Source organism: Stegostoma tigrinum, chromosome 16, assembly GCF_030684315.1.
Source record: "Stegostoma tigrinum isolate sSteTig4 chromosome 16, sSteTig4.hap1, whole genome shotgun sequence".
NCBI classification, from domain to species: domain Eukaryota; kingdom Metazoa; phylum Chordata; class Chondrichthyes; order Orectolobiformes; family Stegostomatidae; genus Stegostoma; species Stegostoma tigrinum.
In genome coordinates, this window is record NC_081369.1 from 48,345,725 (window position 1) to 48,362,554 (window position 16,830).

At 38.9% G+C, this 16,830-nt stretch overlaps 1 protein-coding gene across 4 annotated transcripts in view; it reads left to right on the forward strand.

Annotated features, from left to right (window-relative positions):
• si:dkey-246g23.2 (solute carrier family 66 member 2) overlaps nucleotides 1-16,830 on the forward strand; it is a 54,376-nt gene that overhangs the window by 26,649 nt on the left and 10,897 nt on the right. For all 4 annotated transcript variants that reach the window (XR_007249159.2, XR_009446808.1, XR_009446809.1 and 1 more), the window contains exon 4: nucleotides 2,991-3,207. Coding sequence is in view for 1 of the 4 variants with exons in the window: in XM_048547051.2 (XP_048403008.1) it covers nucleotides 2,991-3,207 (217 nt within the window). In the remaining 3 variants the exon portion in view is untranslated. The remainder of the gene's footprint in view (nucleotides 1-2,990; nucleotides 3,208-16,830) is intronic.

A 16,830-nucleotide genomic window follows, 5' to 3' on the forward strand; every position in this document is an offset into this window, starting at 1 on the left:
ATGCAGTTCTGGTTGCCCCATTACAGGAAGGATGTGGAAGCTTTGGAAAAGGTGCAGAGGAGGTTTACCAGGATGTTGCCTGGTCTGGAGCGAAGGTCTTGTAAAGAAAGGCTGAGGGACTTGGATCTGTTCTCATTGGAGAGAAGGAGGCTAAGAAGGGATTTAATAGAGACATACAAGATGATCAGAGGATTAGATAGGGTGGACAGTGAGAGTCTTTTTCCTAGGATGATGATGTCAGCTTGTACAAGGGGGCACAGCTACAAAGTGAGGGGTGATAGATTTAAGACAGATGTCAGAGGTAGGTTCTTTACTCAGAGAGTGGTGAGAGTGTGGAACACCCTGGCTGCCAATGTAGTTAACTCAGCCACATTAGGGGCATTTAAACAGTCCTTGGATAAGCATATCGACGATGATGGGATAGTGTAGGGAGAGGGGCTTTGATTAGTTCACAGGTCAGCGCAACACCTATGGCGAAGGGCCTGTTCTGCACTGTATTGTTCAATGTTCAATGTTCTATGTTCTAACACTATGTTCAAATTAGTTAAGGTAAAAGGGCAAAACTTGCATTGACCTTACAAAAAAAACCAAAATTTGCATTTACATGGTGCTTGTGCAATTTCTTTATTCATTCACGGAATGTGGGCGATTTATTGCTCAGATTGAATTCGATTAGTCAGGGTTTTGCCATGACATTGCAGGAGAGGTTGCCAATCTCCATAACCTTTTCTTGTCCCCAGTGAAATATATGCAATGTTTGTAAGAATTGCTTTTGCCTACATTAAAACACAGGCAGCTACATCACATTGTAAGCCGGACTGATAAACTTAAATTGGTTTTCTTTGGAATCTTTAGCACAGTCTGGATTATTTAATAAATACGATCTCATCTATTGTTGAACATTGTATTCTGAGACTTGCAATCTGGATTGGTGTGCTGCACATAGTTAACAGGGTGTGTTGTTGCACTTATGTAGCATCTTTAACACCCCAAGATGTTTCATAGGAAAGTTACAAAACAAAATTGATATAAAGCCACACACAGAGATGTTAGGGAAGATGACCAAAATCTCATGAATACTTCTTGAAAAAGGCAGCATTTTTTCCACATGTTTGAACCATCATTTACAGACTAAAAAAGAAAGTTCTTATCCATTCAGCAATTTCTCAACATTTCCTTTTGCATGAATTTCAACAGCGTATCTGTGGAGAACCCAGCTATCTCTGCTTGTAGGTTATGGTGTTTCACCTTTAACTGTGCAAGTGCAGACATCATTAGTTGCTGCCAGCTTCATTGTTTTAATGATGATGGGCACTGACAGATTTACTGTCATTACAACAGCAAAATCTAGACCATTATGTACTCCTGTCATGCATTGAGTGAGCAGCTAAACAAAATGTACCTTTGTATAATTTGGCAGCTCTCCCTAGTTTTATTAAAAATGCATGGTGCTGACAAGATTTGACTAATCGCTTTGTTTCCTTTCTTTAAGGAAGCCTTAGGGATACAAATATGCGCATTTCTTGTTTTCTTAATACTGTAAAGGTGATTGATGGACTTCTCCAGAGTTGAATCATACCTTCAGTGCTTGAAACCATTGTCACTACATTATTGAATTTTCAAAAGACTGTTTCACAACTCTGTACAGCCCAGTCCAATGAAGATCAAGCAGCACTAAATTAGTTTCTGTCTATGACTGATTATTAAAGCTTGTGGTCACATTTTACAGGAGTTCATTAGCTTGATTATTATTTTCTGCTTTTTTCCAAACTTTAGTGTCTCCTGTCATGTGTCACCTCTCTATTTTTTGCTGTGTTTTACAATGCTGAAAAATTGCCTTGTCAGTTTCTCAGTCTGGTTGGAAGTAATGATCATGCACAATTAGAACAGAAATGCTTTCTACATTATTCTAAAAAGGCTGGGAACCATTTCTTTAGAGAGCACTCGGTGCCCAGAACTCATTCTAGAGAATTAAATTACTTCAATACTTAGTTCATCAGAAAAATATCTAATTTAGGTGGTAATACAAAACATCAATACTGCTGAAAACAAAGACAAATTTTGTTGAAGCCTTTCACATTATGTTCATCAGGAAAATTTGTAAGAAATACCAAAATAAAGGAAAAAAAGAGATTTATATTGCATGAGTGGAGAATGCTAATTGATTGCAAATAGGCTGTGAATTGTTGAGGCATTGCCACGCAGATTACATGAGTTAATAATGACTGATGGCTAACTGTGATGTTATGTTCACATTTTATCAAGGTAAGCTGAAGCTGATTGGTCAAGGCATTGCCCTAAGAAGTCAACCAGAGAAACACTTTCAGCTATTTGGTTACTTTGTAATGGGTGCAATGTCCCCACATGTTCCTTCAGTCTGTAAGTGCAGGACCATGGGTATTAGCTTACACAACTTCTGTGCACACAAGTGCATTGTATTGTGAGCTCAACTAACAATACTAAACTGGTTGTCAGCATAATTCTTAGCAGAGTCAGGATTATGGAGCGAATGTTATTCAATTATGAATCATATCTAATGTAAGATATTGTTGAGAAGTTTGCAGTCATAGGCCAGTTGGGTATTTCATTACCTGACTTGTTGCAAGCAGCTGAAGGGATATGATGGTGAAATGATCCACCAGTCTTTGCAGCATACAACCTACTGTTAGGTATGTCTTCTCATGCCGTGTAGATATTGCTGCAGTCCATGTATTGCTTTTAAGAAGGGATATAGAATCTTTTTAGATACTGTAGCTTCTGTAATGTGACTTAAAATGTACATTTCCCTCACGTCAAACATCAAATAGCAGCATAAGACACATATATAGATATATTACTTATAAAAATAATTGAAAGCTCTCCAAATACATTGGTTTCAATCCTTTTAATAATAATGTAGCGATTATTTCTGTTCTCATTGTGCTTGTTCATTACTTCTAATGATGCTCAGTTGTTATATGTACAATCAGAATTTTTTTTTCTCTCCATAGATTTTGATCCAAGATATTTTTGGGCCTGGAGCCGCTTTCTTGATTACCTCCAGTTTTGTTTAACCTTCACTGTGTTGTGCCTCCTTCTTACGTACCTGCTGATTGACTCTCAACTTTATGTGGAAACTCTTGGCTTCTCAGCAGTCCTCATTGAAGCCATGTTAGGAATGCCTCAGCTTTTCCAAAACTTCAAGAACAAGTCAACAGCAGGAATGAGGTGAAAAAGTGTTCTCACCAGTAAAGTTTAAATGTTTTGTAAGATCTTAAGTATTTTGACAAATAATATGCTTGCTAATGTAAAAGAAAGCACCAATATTCATTTTTATCATTAACTTTTAGGAAAAGATAACATTAAGCATGGGCCAGGGATATATCCATAGAATCCCTACAGTGCGGAAGCAGGCCCTTCGGCCCAACAAGTCCGAGGCAGCAGTGCTAACCACTGAGCCACCATGCTGCCTGTTGTAAATATAAAATATCTGAAGTGCCAAATGGTTCTTTTTGTTAGGTACAATAAACTGATGAATAAGCTCGGAGCAAAATGGATATTGAGCTGACTTCAAGGCAGCAAACAAATAGTAAATGTTGTATAACAGGGCAAGAATCTAAAAGGGTTAATACCGAGGATTAACTTAAACATCACCATTATGACAATGCCATACACTCTTACCAAGGAGAACAGTTTGGGATCTCAATGGGATAAAATGTACCATTGGGGTCTTCCTCTTGTCCACTGAAGCAGTGGGTGGGGGGGGGGTGGGGTGCAGTTAGATCCCTTCTCTTTGGGTACCATATCCTCAATGGAGACTCCCCTACCATGGCAATCCCCACTTTTGCTCTCTTCACCACATTCCTTCTAATCGCAGCCCCCCCAAACACTCCATCACCCCACTTATCTTCTTGTCTAACCTTCAGTGATGATACTTAAATGGAACTGGCTGTAGTTTCAACAGGACCTATTGCCTTGGTGGATGACTGATTGTCAGGCAACTCTGAGAGGCAGGATTTCATCTGGAATGTGGGCAGAAGTCTCAGTCCAAGCTAATTAGTAAACTATCAGCTGAAAGGTAGGTTGGGACATCCCAAACATGCGAAGGTGGGCTGTCCCTCAACTTTTCAGCAAAAGGTTGGGACCACCATTTCCACTTAAAATTCTGGCGTCAGATCATCTTCTAGAGGAATGAAACATAGAAATTGTGTTAAATTTGATGTAATTATGCTCATTATATAGAGTAAATAAAAGAAGAAGGTGAAATTCAGATTTCCAAGGATAATACCAAATGTATACCCATTAAGGAACAATAAACAAGATGGGGCAATTTTATCTTGAAAAGAAAAGCCTGAGGGATCATCTTATGGACCTTCGATAGAGGTCTTTGAAATTGTGCAAAACTGTGATGGAGTAGACATAGTGAGAATGTTTTCAATTGTGGGAAATAGAAACTAAAGGCCATCATTATGACTTAGCAACCAAGACATCAGTTAAAGACTTCAAAAGAAATTTCTGTAAATTATACAAATGTGGGCCTTGCTACTACAGGTTGTAATGAGACAGATGGTACAGATGCATTTAAGGGACAACTGGATAAGTATAGCATGATATAAACTATGATTTATATGTATATTTGATTATCAATTGAGTTAAGTTTGAATTTTTGATTTTAGAAGAAGTGGCATATGGATTTTTCTGTGTGTCTGAAGGAAGTAATAATTAATTTAAGTGTTTCTGTAGCCATGGTGAATTTTAAAAGTAGATTGTGACAGCTAGTTCTCAGAACTAATGAGTTTTTATTTACCTTAGGAGTGTTAATGGACTAGCAAGGTATACAATTGTGTCTCAATGCTTGTGTTAGAAATTTCTGGTCTTGCCTTTTTCTTAAGCTGGAGGTAACACCCATAGAGATGTTTCCAGTTTTAATTTGAGTTTTGGGGTAGTTCTACAGAAGGTTGCATATGAAAAGTTACAATTAGATAATATGCCATTGTGTGTTTCAAAATCTTTTACTTTATGTTATAAGGAAATAGTCTGGTTTTTTGCTTCAATAAACTCCTGTTTGATTGTTAAGAACAAATCTGCAACATTGCATATTTATATTTCAGTGAGAGGCCACCTTATTAAAACCAATAAAATAAATATGATTTATTAAGGCACATTTCAGTCTGAGGTTTAACATGTCCAATAATGTTTAAGATGATAACAATAGGAAGAAGGAAATAAAGATTAATAATGATAGTTAGATAAGGAAGCATAAGAGAAGACTAGAGTAGAATATAAACTGTGAAGCATAGTTTGGCTTGAATGACCTCATTCCAGGCTACATATTGTATGTGGTTAACTGTGATATGTAGAAGAACTCTTATTCATCATGATGAAGGAAAGCTCCCAGTGCCTTACAAAACTGGTGAATAATTGAGCATCCCCAAATCCTGACCTTATACCAATACAACGGTAATAAATTTGTGATAACTACAATGTAGAGCCATGAAGTCACAGTTTTTATAGCATGGAAAGGGGCGCTAATCCAGTTTCCAGTAGCCCGTAACCTTGTATGCTATGGTGTTTCAAGTATTCATGTAAATAATTATTAAAAGTCTTGATGATTATTGCCTCTACCATCCTTGTAGTCTTGCACTTGGCAAAGGAGCTACGTATTTCATTAGGGGAACAAACAAATAAATGGATTAGTGGTCTTTACAATCTTGCACATAGTTTTTAATTATGAAAATTTTGGGAGATTATTGGCAAATTCGCGTTTCCAAAGGGAATATTGGACTCTGTATCTGTCCAGCTATTTCCAGTGAGGTGTAAAGAGGTGGCATAAAACCAAAAAACAACACATTGGGCAAACTTATATTTTTGCTATTGGTGGTAAAATCAGCGTGCTGGTTCAGACACCTACTGTGGCTCTCAATTTTGCTTTCCATTGAAACCAATATAAAGTTAAAATGAGCAGGATTTGTAATGAAACAAACACAGAGAACACTGGAAAAACTTGGCATATCTGACAGCATATGTGGAGAGAGAAATTTAGTAAATTGTTTGAGAACAGTTCTGAAAAAGAGTCATACCAGACTTGAAACACTAGCTCAATTTCTCACTCCACAGTTGCTGTCAGAACTGTTGAATTTGGTCATCATTCAGGGTTTGTTTCATACTTCTACCATCGTCAGTATTTTGCCTTATTTGAGGATATGAAATGGGAGAGATACCAACATCAGGGTTTCAATAAGACCACATCTGCTTATTGATGAAATATTTCTATTTCTCTTGGTTAGACTGCATTCAAAAAATGGAGAAATGATTTGAACCCTGAGGTTGTTACAGCTTAAGCATTTAGAATTTTATCTATCTTGTGCCAAATTTCACTGTACGGGTTGCAGATTTATGGATGAACAATCCATTACATTGGAATTTCTACCAGTGCATTCATCAGGCAACTATGTTAATGATAGGAACACTATTCTTACTGCACTGTAGCATTCTATACTGAATGGCATCTACACAACTTCATATATGAATTTCAAATGCAATGTTAATGTCCTTCTAATAAGACCCCCAAATTATTGAAGTGGGCATTATGAGATATCTCTTGATGTCTTGTCTGGCCTTTTTAACACATACCTTCTGAACCATGAGTTCAGTCAATGTGAGATATCTATCTTACACTTGTGTCCATCTGCAACTTGTTCCTGTGCCTTTCAGTAATTTTTAAAATCTCCTTGTAAATGTAGTTCAGTGATAGCTGTCAGTAGGCCAAATCCCATCATGTTTTTAAGGACAAAAGCCAATGATGGTGCAATGCTTCCTCAGAATAAAAGAGCATAGAAGGCTCAATTAAAAGTATACAAACCAAATATATTCTTTCTTGCAACTTTCTCAAACTGTGAAGTTCAAAGCATTTACTTCAAAAGTAGACTGCTCTCCAAAGGTACAAGTCATAATTGAAATGAGGTGCAACTAAATTAATATTTCTTAAAATGCCTTACTTACCAAAATGCATCAACATCAATGTATATCTCTTCTAAATGTAAAAATGTATCTGAAAAATTCAGGAAATATATTTTTGCCAAATCTATAATCAACATACTTAAAATTGCTGTGATTAATAACTAAGTACGGATATCTGGTAGTTTCTTTAAACTTTTAATTACAAATAATCTTCTTTATTCCTTTACTAGTTGAATAATAAAATTTTGTACCTCAATTAATTAAGTAAGGCATATTCTAATTTTATTTTTCATATTGTGCATTATTCATGAGATACAGAGCTGACCGCCAGAATCAGTGATAAAATACTAAAAGATTAATATTTTGCATAATTATCTTTATTGAAAAAAAATTGTGATCATATAAAAAAGTTAAATCTAAACACAAGCTTATTTCTTGTAAAAATAGTAACAAATGTTTGTGCCACTGGTTTAGAAAGTTTGTTCCTGTCAGTGGAGTCCTACCTAATGCTTTATTGTGATGCTGTGACATATCAATACGGAGACATACGGAGACAGTCTTCTGAGTGAAATATTGAATTCAGATTCTGTTTGTTCCTTTGGATAATAAAAATGCAACACAGACCAAAGAGACTAGGAAGTGCTTCTTGTATCCAGGCCAATATTTTTGCAGAACTTTCTCCTCCGCCCTACCAATATTATTTTTGCTAAGTAATTGTATTGTTCTGGATTTTCTAACTTGTTGAAATGTTTACAGATTATCTCCAATTATGTAGTTTACTTCTGTCCATGTTTTAGTTACATTTTGATGACAGGTATAGCAGCCCAGATAATAGAAGTGATAATGATAGTGAAACTGTCAGTGTTTCCTGTCATTAGCCTACTGAGAGTGACAGCTGCTCTGGGAATCTTCAGTCTCCACAACAAGCATGATTTAATGAAATTTCTTTTTCTGTCTGTTAGACTTGCTGCAGAAACCCTTGAAAAAGTTGCACGTTGTTAAATAAGTTAAACCTGATTTTTTAACAGCATACTAACTTCATAACTGTTATTAAATACTCTCACTGGCACTGAAAAGCTTATTTTATTTATGTGGAATGTCGAATTTCTCCCAAGTTTTGAAAAACCCATAATTTTTGACTTTTTTTAAGTTCCTTTTTCATTTTGAAACTATTTTTATCTCTATTTTAATTTCTAACTTAATTCAATCATAAATATTTCTTTCTCTGTGTGAAATTTTAAATTGCAAGTGAAAGTGCTTTTATCTTCCCGGCTTGCTTAGTATGAATACTTTTATGCGATTGGATGCATATCTGTTTGCTGATATCACTGTTGCTGCATCCCTTTTTAAAGTACGAGCTCCTGGGATTTGGATGTTGCTGACAATACTATAATTATTGCCAATCCCCAATTTCCCCTGTGCTCAATCAAGAAGGCGGTGAACAGCTGCCTTCTTGAAATGCTGCAGTCCACACTGTAGGTACGCCCACAGTACTGTTAGGGAGTTCCAAGATTTTGACTCAGCAGCAAGGAAGGAACAGTGATATAGTTCCAAGTCAAGATAGTGTGTTTCTGGTTAGGGACCTTGCAGGTGGTGCTGTATGTTGCGTTTTGTTCTTCCAGATGGTGTAAAAGATGGTGCCCAGGAATCTTGGTGAGTTACTGTAGTGCATTCAGTTAGTGGTACTTACCAACGTAGAAAATACATTGAGGTGACATAAGAATCCGTCTATCCTCCAAAGACAAGGCAATCCGTTCAATGAAAAGCTGCTCCATAAATCAAATACTTAAAATTAACAAGGGACTGATCATTCTGTTAGAGGCTGGTCTCTATGCTGCTTGCTGCTGACACCTATCAACAGCAAATACAGGAGAAGGGCAAATTGGGATTGATTGATTCATTGATTGTCATTTGTACCAAAGTACAATGAAAAACTTTGTTGGTGAGCAGTACAGGCAGATGCAAATAGAACTGCAGAGACAATGTAAGTGGTGGCAGCAAAAGAGGCTAGTGTGGCTGAAAATGGGGGAGAACAGTTTTGAACCTTTTCAACAAAGGAATGATGTCTTCTACGATCATTACTATTGCAATGAACTCTGTCAATTGGATAATTTAATGCTGAATCGTTTTTTATCCTCAAGATTTATATTTACGCAAATTGATTACCTGAAGGAGTCACTCATCAAATTACTTGAAGTACAATGACTGTGTTGGAGACAAACATGCAACTGCTTAATTCTGACCTGCCCAGTCTTTTTTAAGTGTGATCAAAGTGATTTTTTTCTTCTATACTGGTGCATTTGTCAGTTGTCCTTCTCTTTGAAAAAATTGTTGCTGATCTATGTCTCTGATCATGTGCCAATTTAAATATTATGGTGCCTTGAAATTAATGTTTTCCTTGTGTTTTGTGGCCTTATGTTAAATGAAGCAGTGATGATTATTGAGAACAATGTTGAATTCTGTAAGCCTGATTCTGTACAAATCCAAATACCTGATTTGTCAACACAGATGCAGAAGATAATGTTCATAAATAACTGCATTCCCACATAAAGGAGTGACTGAGAATAAAAACTTGTCTTCTGAAAATAAAAACGTAATGCTTGAGAAAATCTCAAGAGGAGACTTCAGTGGGGGAGGGGCGAGAGTAATGATGCCTGGCACACACTGCTGCCACAGTACCTTCGTGGTTAAGGAAGTGATTGTTGTGGTGGATTGAATGCCAAACAAGTGGTGTCCTTTGTCCTGAACAGTATTGAGCTTCTTGAGCATTGTTTGATCTCCAGCTATCCAGGCAGATGAAGAACATTCAATCTGTCCACTGACTTGTACTTTGTAGATGGTGGATAGGACAGGGGAGACAGGAGGTGAATAACTTGTTGCAGAGTTCAGAGTATCTGACCTGCTGTTGTAGCTCCCGTATTTAAATGGTTGGTTCAGAACAGTTTCTAATCAATGATAACCTCCAACATGTTAATAGTGAGAGATTCAGCTACAATTATGCCATTGAAAAACAAGGGGGCAGTGGTTAGATTGTCTCTTAATCAAGCTGATGTCTCCTACCAGGTCGTGCCAATGTTCCTGTTACTTATCCAGCCTAGCCCGAACTTTGTCCAGGACTCGCTGTATATGAACACAGACTGCATCAGTATCTGAGGAGTCACAAATGATTTTGAATGTTGAACAGTCTTCAGTGAATATTCCCATTTCTGACATTATGATAGAGGGAAAGTCATTGATCAAGCAATGGAAGGTAGTTGGGTCAAGGACAATGCCCTGAGGAACTCCCACAGAGATGGCTTTTGACTCAATCATTCTCGAAGATGTTTGGCTTCCAACTTCACAACCATCTTACTTTATACAATACAGTACAATACAATACAGCACAGGAACAGACCCTTAGGCCCACCAAGCCTGCACGGATTCCTCATCCTTATTTAGACCTGTTTGTTATTGCCCATATGTGGTTTCCATCCCTCTGTTTACCTCCCATTCAAGTGTCTATCAAGATACACCTTAAACGTTGCTCAGGTGCCTGCTTCCACCAACCCCACTGGGAGTGTGTTCCAGGCACCCACCATTGTCTGTGTGAAGTTTCTGCTGCACTTGTTACCCAAACCCTCGACTCCTCAACTTGAACCTGTGCCGTTTGTAGTTAACTTTTCCACCCTTGGAAAAAGCCTCTGACTATCCAACATATCTATGCCTCCCATAGGAGGTCATATCTCACTCTGTCAGGTCACCGCTCAGCCTCCACCTTTCCAGTGAAAACAATGTGAGTTTATTCAAGAGATAGTAGGAACTGCAGATGCTGGAGAATCTGCAATAACAAGGTGTCGAGCTGGATGAACACATCAGGCCAAGCAGCATCAGAGGAGCAGGAAAACTGACATTTCTGAAGAAGGGTCTAAGCCTGAAATGTCAGCTTTCCTGCTCTTCTGATGCTGCTTGGCCTTCTGTGTTCATCCAGCTCCACACCTTATTATCTGAGTTTATTCAACCTCTCTTCATAACAAAACCCTCCAGACCAGGCAACATCCTGGTAAACCTACTCCGCACTCTCTCCAAAGCATCCATATCCTTCTGGTGGTGTGGCAACCAGAACTGCATGCAATATTCCAAATGTGGCCGAACTAAAGTTTTATACAGCTGTAACATAGCTTGCTAACTGTTATATTCGATTCCCCAACCAATGAAGGCAAGCATGTTATATGCCTTCTTGACCACCTTATCCACCCGTGTTGCCACTTTTAGGGATCTGTAAACCCAGATCCCTCTGTATGTTAATGCTCCTGAGGATTTTGCCATTTATTGTATAATTCATATCTGAATTTGATCCTAAAATGTGCAGATAAAACTCCATCTGCCATTTCTCTGCTCAAATCTGCATTCTATATTCAGTTTAATCTTTGATAATCCTCCTCACTCTTTGCAACTCCACCAATTTTGGTATCATCCGCAAACTTTCTATTCAGATCACTTACATTTTCCTCCAGATCATTTATATCTAATGCAAAGAACAAAGGTCCCAGCACTGTTTCCTGTGGAACATGACTAGTTACTGACCTCCATTCCAAATAGCATACTTCCATAGCTACTCCTTTCTTCTAGTGAGAAAGGGCCCTAGTGAGACCGCACCTGGAGTATAGTGTGCAGTTTTGGTCTCCAAATGTGAGGAGGGACATCCTTGCTATTGAGGGAGTGCAGCATAGGTTCACGAGGTCAATTCCCGGAATGGCGGGACTATCATATGTTGAAAGATTGGAGCGACTGGGCTTGTATACACTTGAGTTTAGAAGGATGAGAGGGGATCTAATTGAGACGTATGAGATTATTAAGGGATTGGACACTCTGGAGGCAGGAAGCATGTCTCCGCTGATGGGTGAGTCCAGAACCAGAGGACACTGTTTAAAAATAAGGGGTAGGCCATTTAGAACAGAGTTGAGGAAAAACTTCTTCACCCAGAGAGTGATGGATATATGAAATGCTCTGCCCCAGCAGGCAGTGGAGGCCAACTCTCTGGATACTTTCAAGAAAGAGATGGATAGAACTCTTAAAGATAGTGGAATCAAGGGTTATGGTGGTAAGGCAGGAACAGGATACTGATTGTGGATGATCAGCCATGATCATAATGAATGGTGGTGCTGGCTCGAAGGGCCAAATAGCCTAGTCCAGCACCTATTGTCTATTGTCTTCTATGACCAAGCCAGTTTTGTATCCAACTAGCTAGCTCACCCCCGATCCCATGAAACTCTACCCTCTGTACCAGCCCGCCATGAGGTACCTTATCAAATGCCTTACTAAAGCCCATCCACTGCCCTTCCCTCATTTGTCGTTCTTGTCACCTCCTCAGAAAACTCAATCAAGTTGGTGAGACATGACCTTCCCCACACAAACCCATGCTACCTATCATTAACAAGTCCATTCGCTTCCAGATGTGAATAAATCCTGTCTGTGCTAGGTATGACTTCAACCAGGAGGGTTTTCCTGATGATTCCTAATGACGCTGGTTTTTCCAGGGCTGCATGATGCCACAATTGATCAAATGCTGCCTTGATGTCAAGGGCATGCACTCTCACCCCACCTATAGCTGTTTTGTATATTTTTGGACCCTAGCTGTAACAAAATCAGTAGCTGAATGGCCCTGGCAGAACCCAAACTCAGTGAGCAGGTTATTCCGTTGCAAGTTTTGCTTGATAGCACTATTGATGATTGGGAGCAGACAGATAGGGTGGTATTTGCCCAGGTTGCATTTGTCACACATTTTTGTGGACATGAGATAGCTGGGCGAATTCCCATATTGAACAGAGTTCTGGCAAAGAGTCATACCAGCCTCGAAATGTTAATTCCCTTTTCTCTCTCTACAGATACTGCCAGAACTGCTGAGTTTCCCAATGCTCTCTGTGTTCATTCCAGCATCCGCAGTATTTGCTTTTATTGAAGTTTCCATATGGCCTGGCAGATGCCAATACCTTAGCCGTACTGGAGCAAACTTTCAATAATTATTGCTGAAAACTTGTGAGGCTCATAACCTCTGCAATGTCCAGTGCTTTGATCTCATGAAATTGATAGAACCTGAAGACTATATTAATGACTCGAGGGAAGAAAGTCAATGTACTGTGGCCAAATTTGCGGACAACACTAAAACAGCATGGAAAGGCAGGTTGCCAGAGGGATAAAGACAGTTTACAGAGCAATATTCATAGGTTAATTCAGAAGGCAAAATGTAGGCCAATAGAGTATTGTATGGGAAAATGCACAACCATTCATTTTGGAAGGGAGAACAAAAGAACAGTATTATTGAAATGGAGAGAGACCACAGAAAACTGCAACACAAATGGACTTGGGCCTACTTGTACACAATGCATAGAAAGCTAGCACATAGCTGCAGCAGGCAATCAGGAAGGTTCATAGATTGTTAGCCCTTAGCTTAAGCGACTGATGTATAAGACTAGGGAAGTCTTAATGCAACTGTACAAGGTGCTGGTGAGACCACATCTGGAGGCTGGTGGGCCGTTTTGGTCTCCTTATTTGAGGAATTCTATCATTTATTGGAGGCATTTTAGAGAAGGTTCACTAGGATGATTCCTGGTATGGAGAGATTGTCTTATGAGTAAAGATTAAACAGTTTGGGACTGTACTCAGTGGAGTTTAGGAGACTGAGGGGTGATCTCATTGAAACATGTCGGATTTTTCAGAGGCTTGACAGGGTAAGCGCTGAGAGGATGTTTCCCTTCATGGGAGAGTTGAGGGCCAAAGAGCATAGTCTCAGAATAAATTTAAGACTGAGAAGAAGAGTAATTTCTTCTCTCAGAGAGTTGTGAGTCTTTGGAACTCCTTGCCATAGAGAGCCCTGGAGGTAGAGTCCTTGTATATATTTAAGGCTGAGGTAGACAGATTCTTGATCAGTTCAAAAATCAAGGGTTTCAGGGAAAGGAAAGGAAAATGAATGTGAGGTAAGTCAGATCTGCCATAATCTATTGAATGGTGAATTAGGCTTGAGGGGTGGAACAATCGACTCCTGTTCCTATTTCTTATGCTTTTATAGACTGGCATTTTTCATGCTAGAGGCTTGAGAAAGAAGCCAAGACTGATCAACCAGTTGGCACTTCAAGCTCAAAATAGTTGCAAATGCCTTGTCTTTTACACTGATGCTCTGGGTACCCCACCATTTGTAATGGGAATATTTGTGGAGTCTTCTCTTATTGTCAATTGTTTAATTGTCTGCCTCCATCTTCATGACAAAATGTGGCACGACTGTAGAACTTACATAAGATCCATAGGCAGTGAAATTTCTTCACACTGTCTACTTACTGCTGTTTCCACAGTTCATCCTCCAGGTAGCCTGTATTGTAGCTTCATCAGGTTGACACCTCTTTATACCAATGCCTGGTGAAGCTCCTGGCATATTACTCTACATATTTTATCAAGCCAAAGTTATTTCTGGATTGATATTGATGGTAGAACAGGGCATATGTCAGCCCGCAAGGTTACAGATTGAGCTTGAATATAATTCTGCTGCAGCTGATGGCCTACAGTGTCTCAATGATGCCCAGTTATGGGTTGCTAGAATAACACCAAGAACTGCGGACACTGGAGATCTGAAACAAACAAAAGCCAAAATTGCTGCAGAACCTCTACAAGTCTTGTAGCGTTCGTGAAGAGAAAGCAGAGTTAATGTTTCAAGTCCATTGACCATTCTTCAGAACTGGGTTTCTCTTCACAGGCTACTAGATCTGCTGAGTTTCTCCAGCAATTTGCTTTTGTTCTTTTTTGAGTTGCTAGATCTGGCCAAAGTCACACATTGCTATGGAGATAATCTTCATTGTGAAGATGGACTTTGTCTCCACAATGACTGTGACAGGCTATAAAATAGTTATTTCTATTGACACTTCCATGGACTGAGGTGTCTGCAACAGATAGTTTGATGAGGATGCAATCAAGTAAGTTTTTTTCTCTGTTGTTCATTCGCTCACTTCCTCCAGACCCCTTTGGACCCAGCTAGCTCAATCAGTAGAGGTGCTGTGCACAGAGCACAATCTTGGTAGTGGACGTTGAAATCCCCCATCCCAAAGCACATGCTATGACTTTGCCACATCATTAATTCCTCAAAGTGATGTTAAACATTGAGGAGGAGCACTGAGTCATCAGCTGAGGGGATTGGAGGTTAGCTGTCAGTGGTAATCAGTAGGACATTTATTTCTCAGGTTTAATCTGATATCATAATACTTCATGGGATCTGGAGTTAATGTTGATGACCACTAAGGCAACTCCTTCCTAACTGTATACCACTGTGCCTCCACCTCTAATGGGTCTGTTCTACTGGAGGATGGGCAGGACATTCAGGATTTTGAATGAGGGTGCCTGGAACATTGTCTGTAAGTTATAAACCCATGAGAGTAATCATGTAAGGCTGTTACTTGAATCATCCATGATATAGGAGTCCAAATTTTTACACAAACCCCCAGATATTAGTAAGGGGGACTCTGCACAGTTAACAGGACTGGATTTACCATTTTTATTTCCAGTGCTTAAGCCAATGCTGGATGGTTCATCTGTTTTCATTCCCTTTTTAAAGACTTTGTAGTAGTTTGATTCAGCAGCAATACTTCCTAGACGATTTGAGAGAGCAGTTGAGTGGAATTGGAGTCACATGTACTCCAGACATGGTAAGGCTGTTTTCCTTCCCAGAAAGGAATTAGGAAAAATGTTAATTAATCACATGACCTTTGTAGGTAGCGTTCTTTGAGATAAATTGCAAGTGCCCTTAATTTACTATTGACTTAAAATTTCCAACTCAGTGTAATTTTATTATGGAGATAAAGATTGTGATATTCATTAGTGTTGGAAAATGGAACATTTGTATATACAGTGCTCAGATCAATCATTTATGGGTCAGGATCTAACATGCTGGTAAAAGGCTTGATGTGAAATAAATGTACACTGTCACAGCCAAGGCACTTACCCTTAATCTCAATTGAACACCATTAATCTCAGCAGAGTGACTATACATTTCCAACACCAGCAGCTAATGTCCAGCAACACCAGCAACTCTATGAATGAGACAGCATGTTACTTGTCAAAACAGGCAATTTTATATATGACTCTTCAATCCAATGGAAAATAGTGAGGATCTGTCTAATCTTCATGAAGTATAATGAGGTCCAATCAGAAGCCTTTCTGGGTCCTGTTTCAAAATTGAAGCTCCAACTTATTTGCACGAACATTTCTGAACTTTACAGACTGAGAGAGATTTGAAAACAGCAGCTACTTAAACAATGGTCAGTATGTACAGAGAGACATCTCGGAAAGTATTATAGAATAGTAGAAGCAAGAGATCTTCATTTGGAATGGTGGAGGATGAAAGAGAAAAGGGTCAGGAGGAGTTGCAAGAGTTGAAGATGACAGTGTTAAAGACAGTTTTGGGAATGTTAAGAAGGTTTGAATGGTACAGATGGTGAAAGAAGAAGTTTCAGATAATGAAGAAAGTGTATCTGAAGAAGGGAGCCCAGTGATGGACTAGTGAGATGAGAAATAGGTTTGTATTGGAGGGCACAAGGATCTCCTCTGTCACACAGACCTAGAGGGAACCAACATAAGCAGAGAAGACAAGGCCATGGAAGAATTTTAAAGTGAATGCTACAATCTTAAAATGATTTCTGTTGATCATAGGAAACCAACTGAGCTTGGTAGGGACAAGAAAGAAGGTGTAGGTTTTAATGTGAACAGCAATAGGACTACATGGATTGTCAGCCTTATATATTAAAAAGGCTAGCAATAGGCAGAAAACATATATTGGTTATGTCAACTGTATAGAGCTGGAAGGATCCAGAGATAAATTGGTTCAATGTATGGTGACATTGACAGGCACTAGACATCATGGTCCTTAAGACA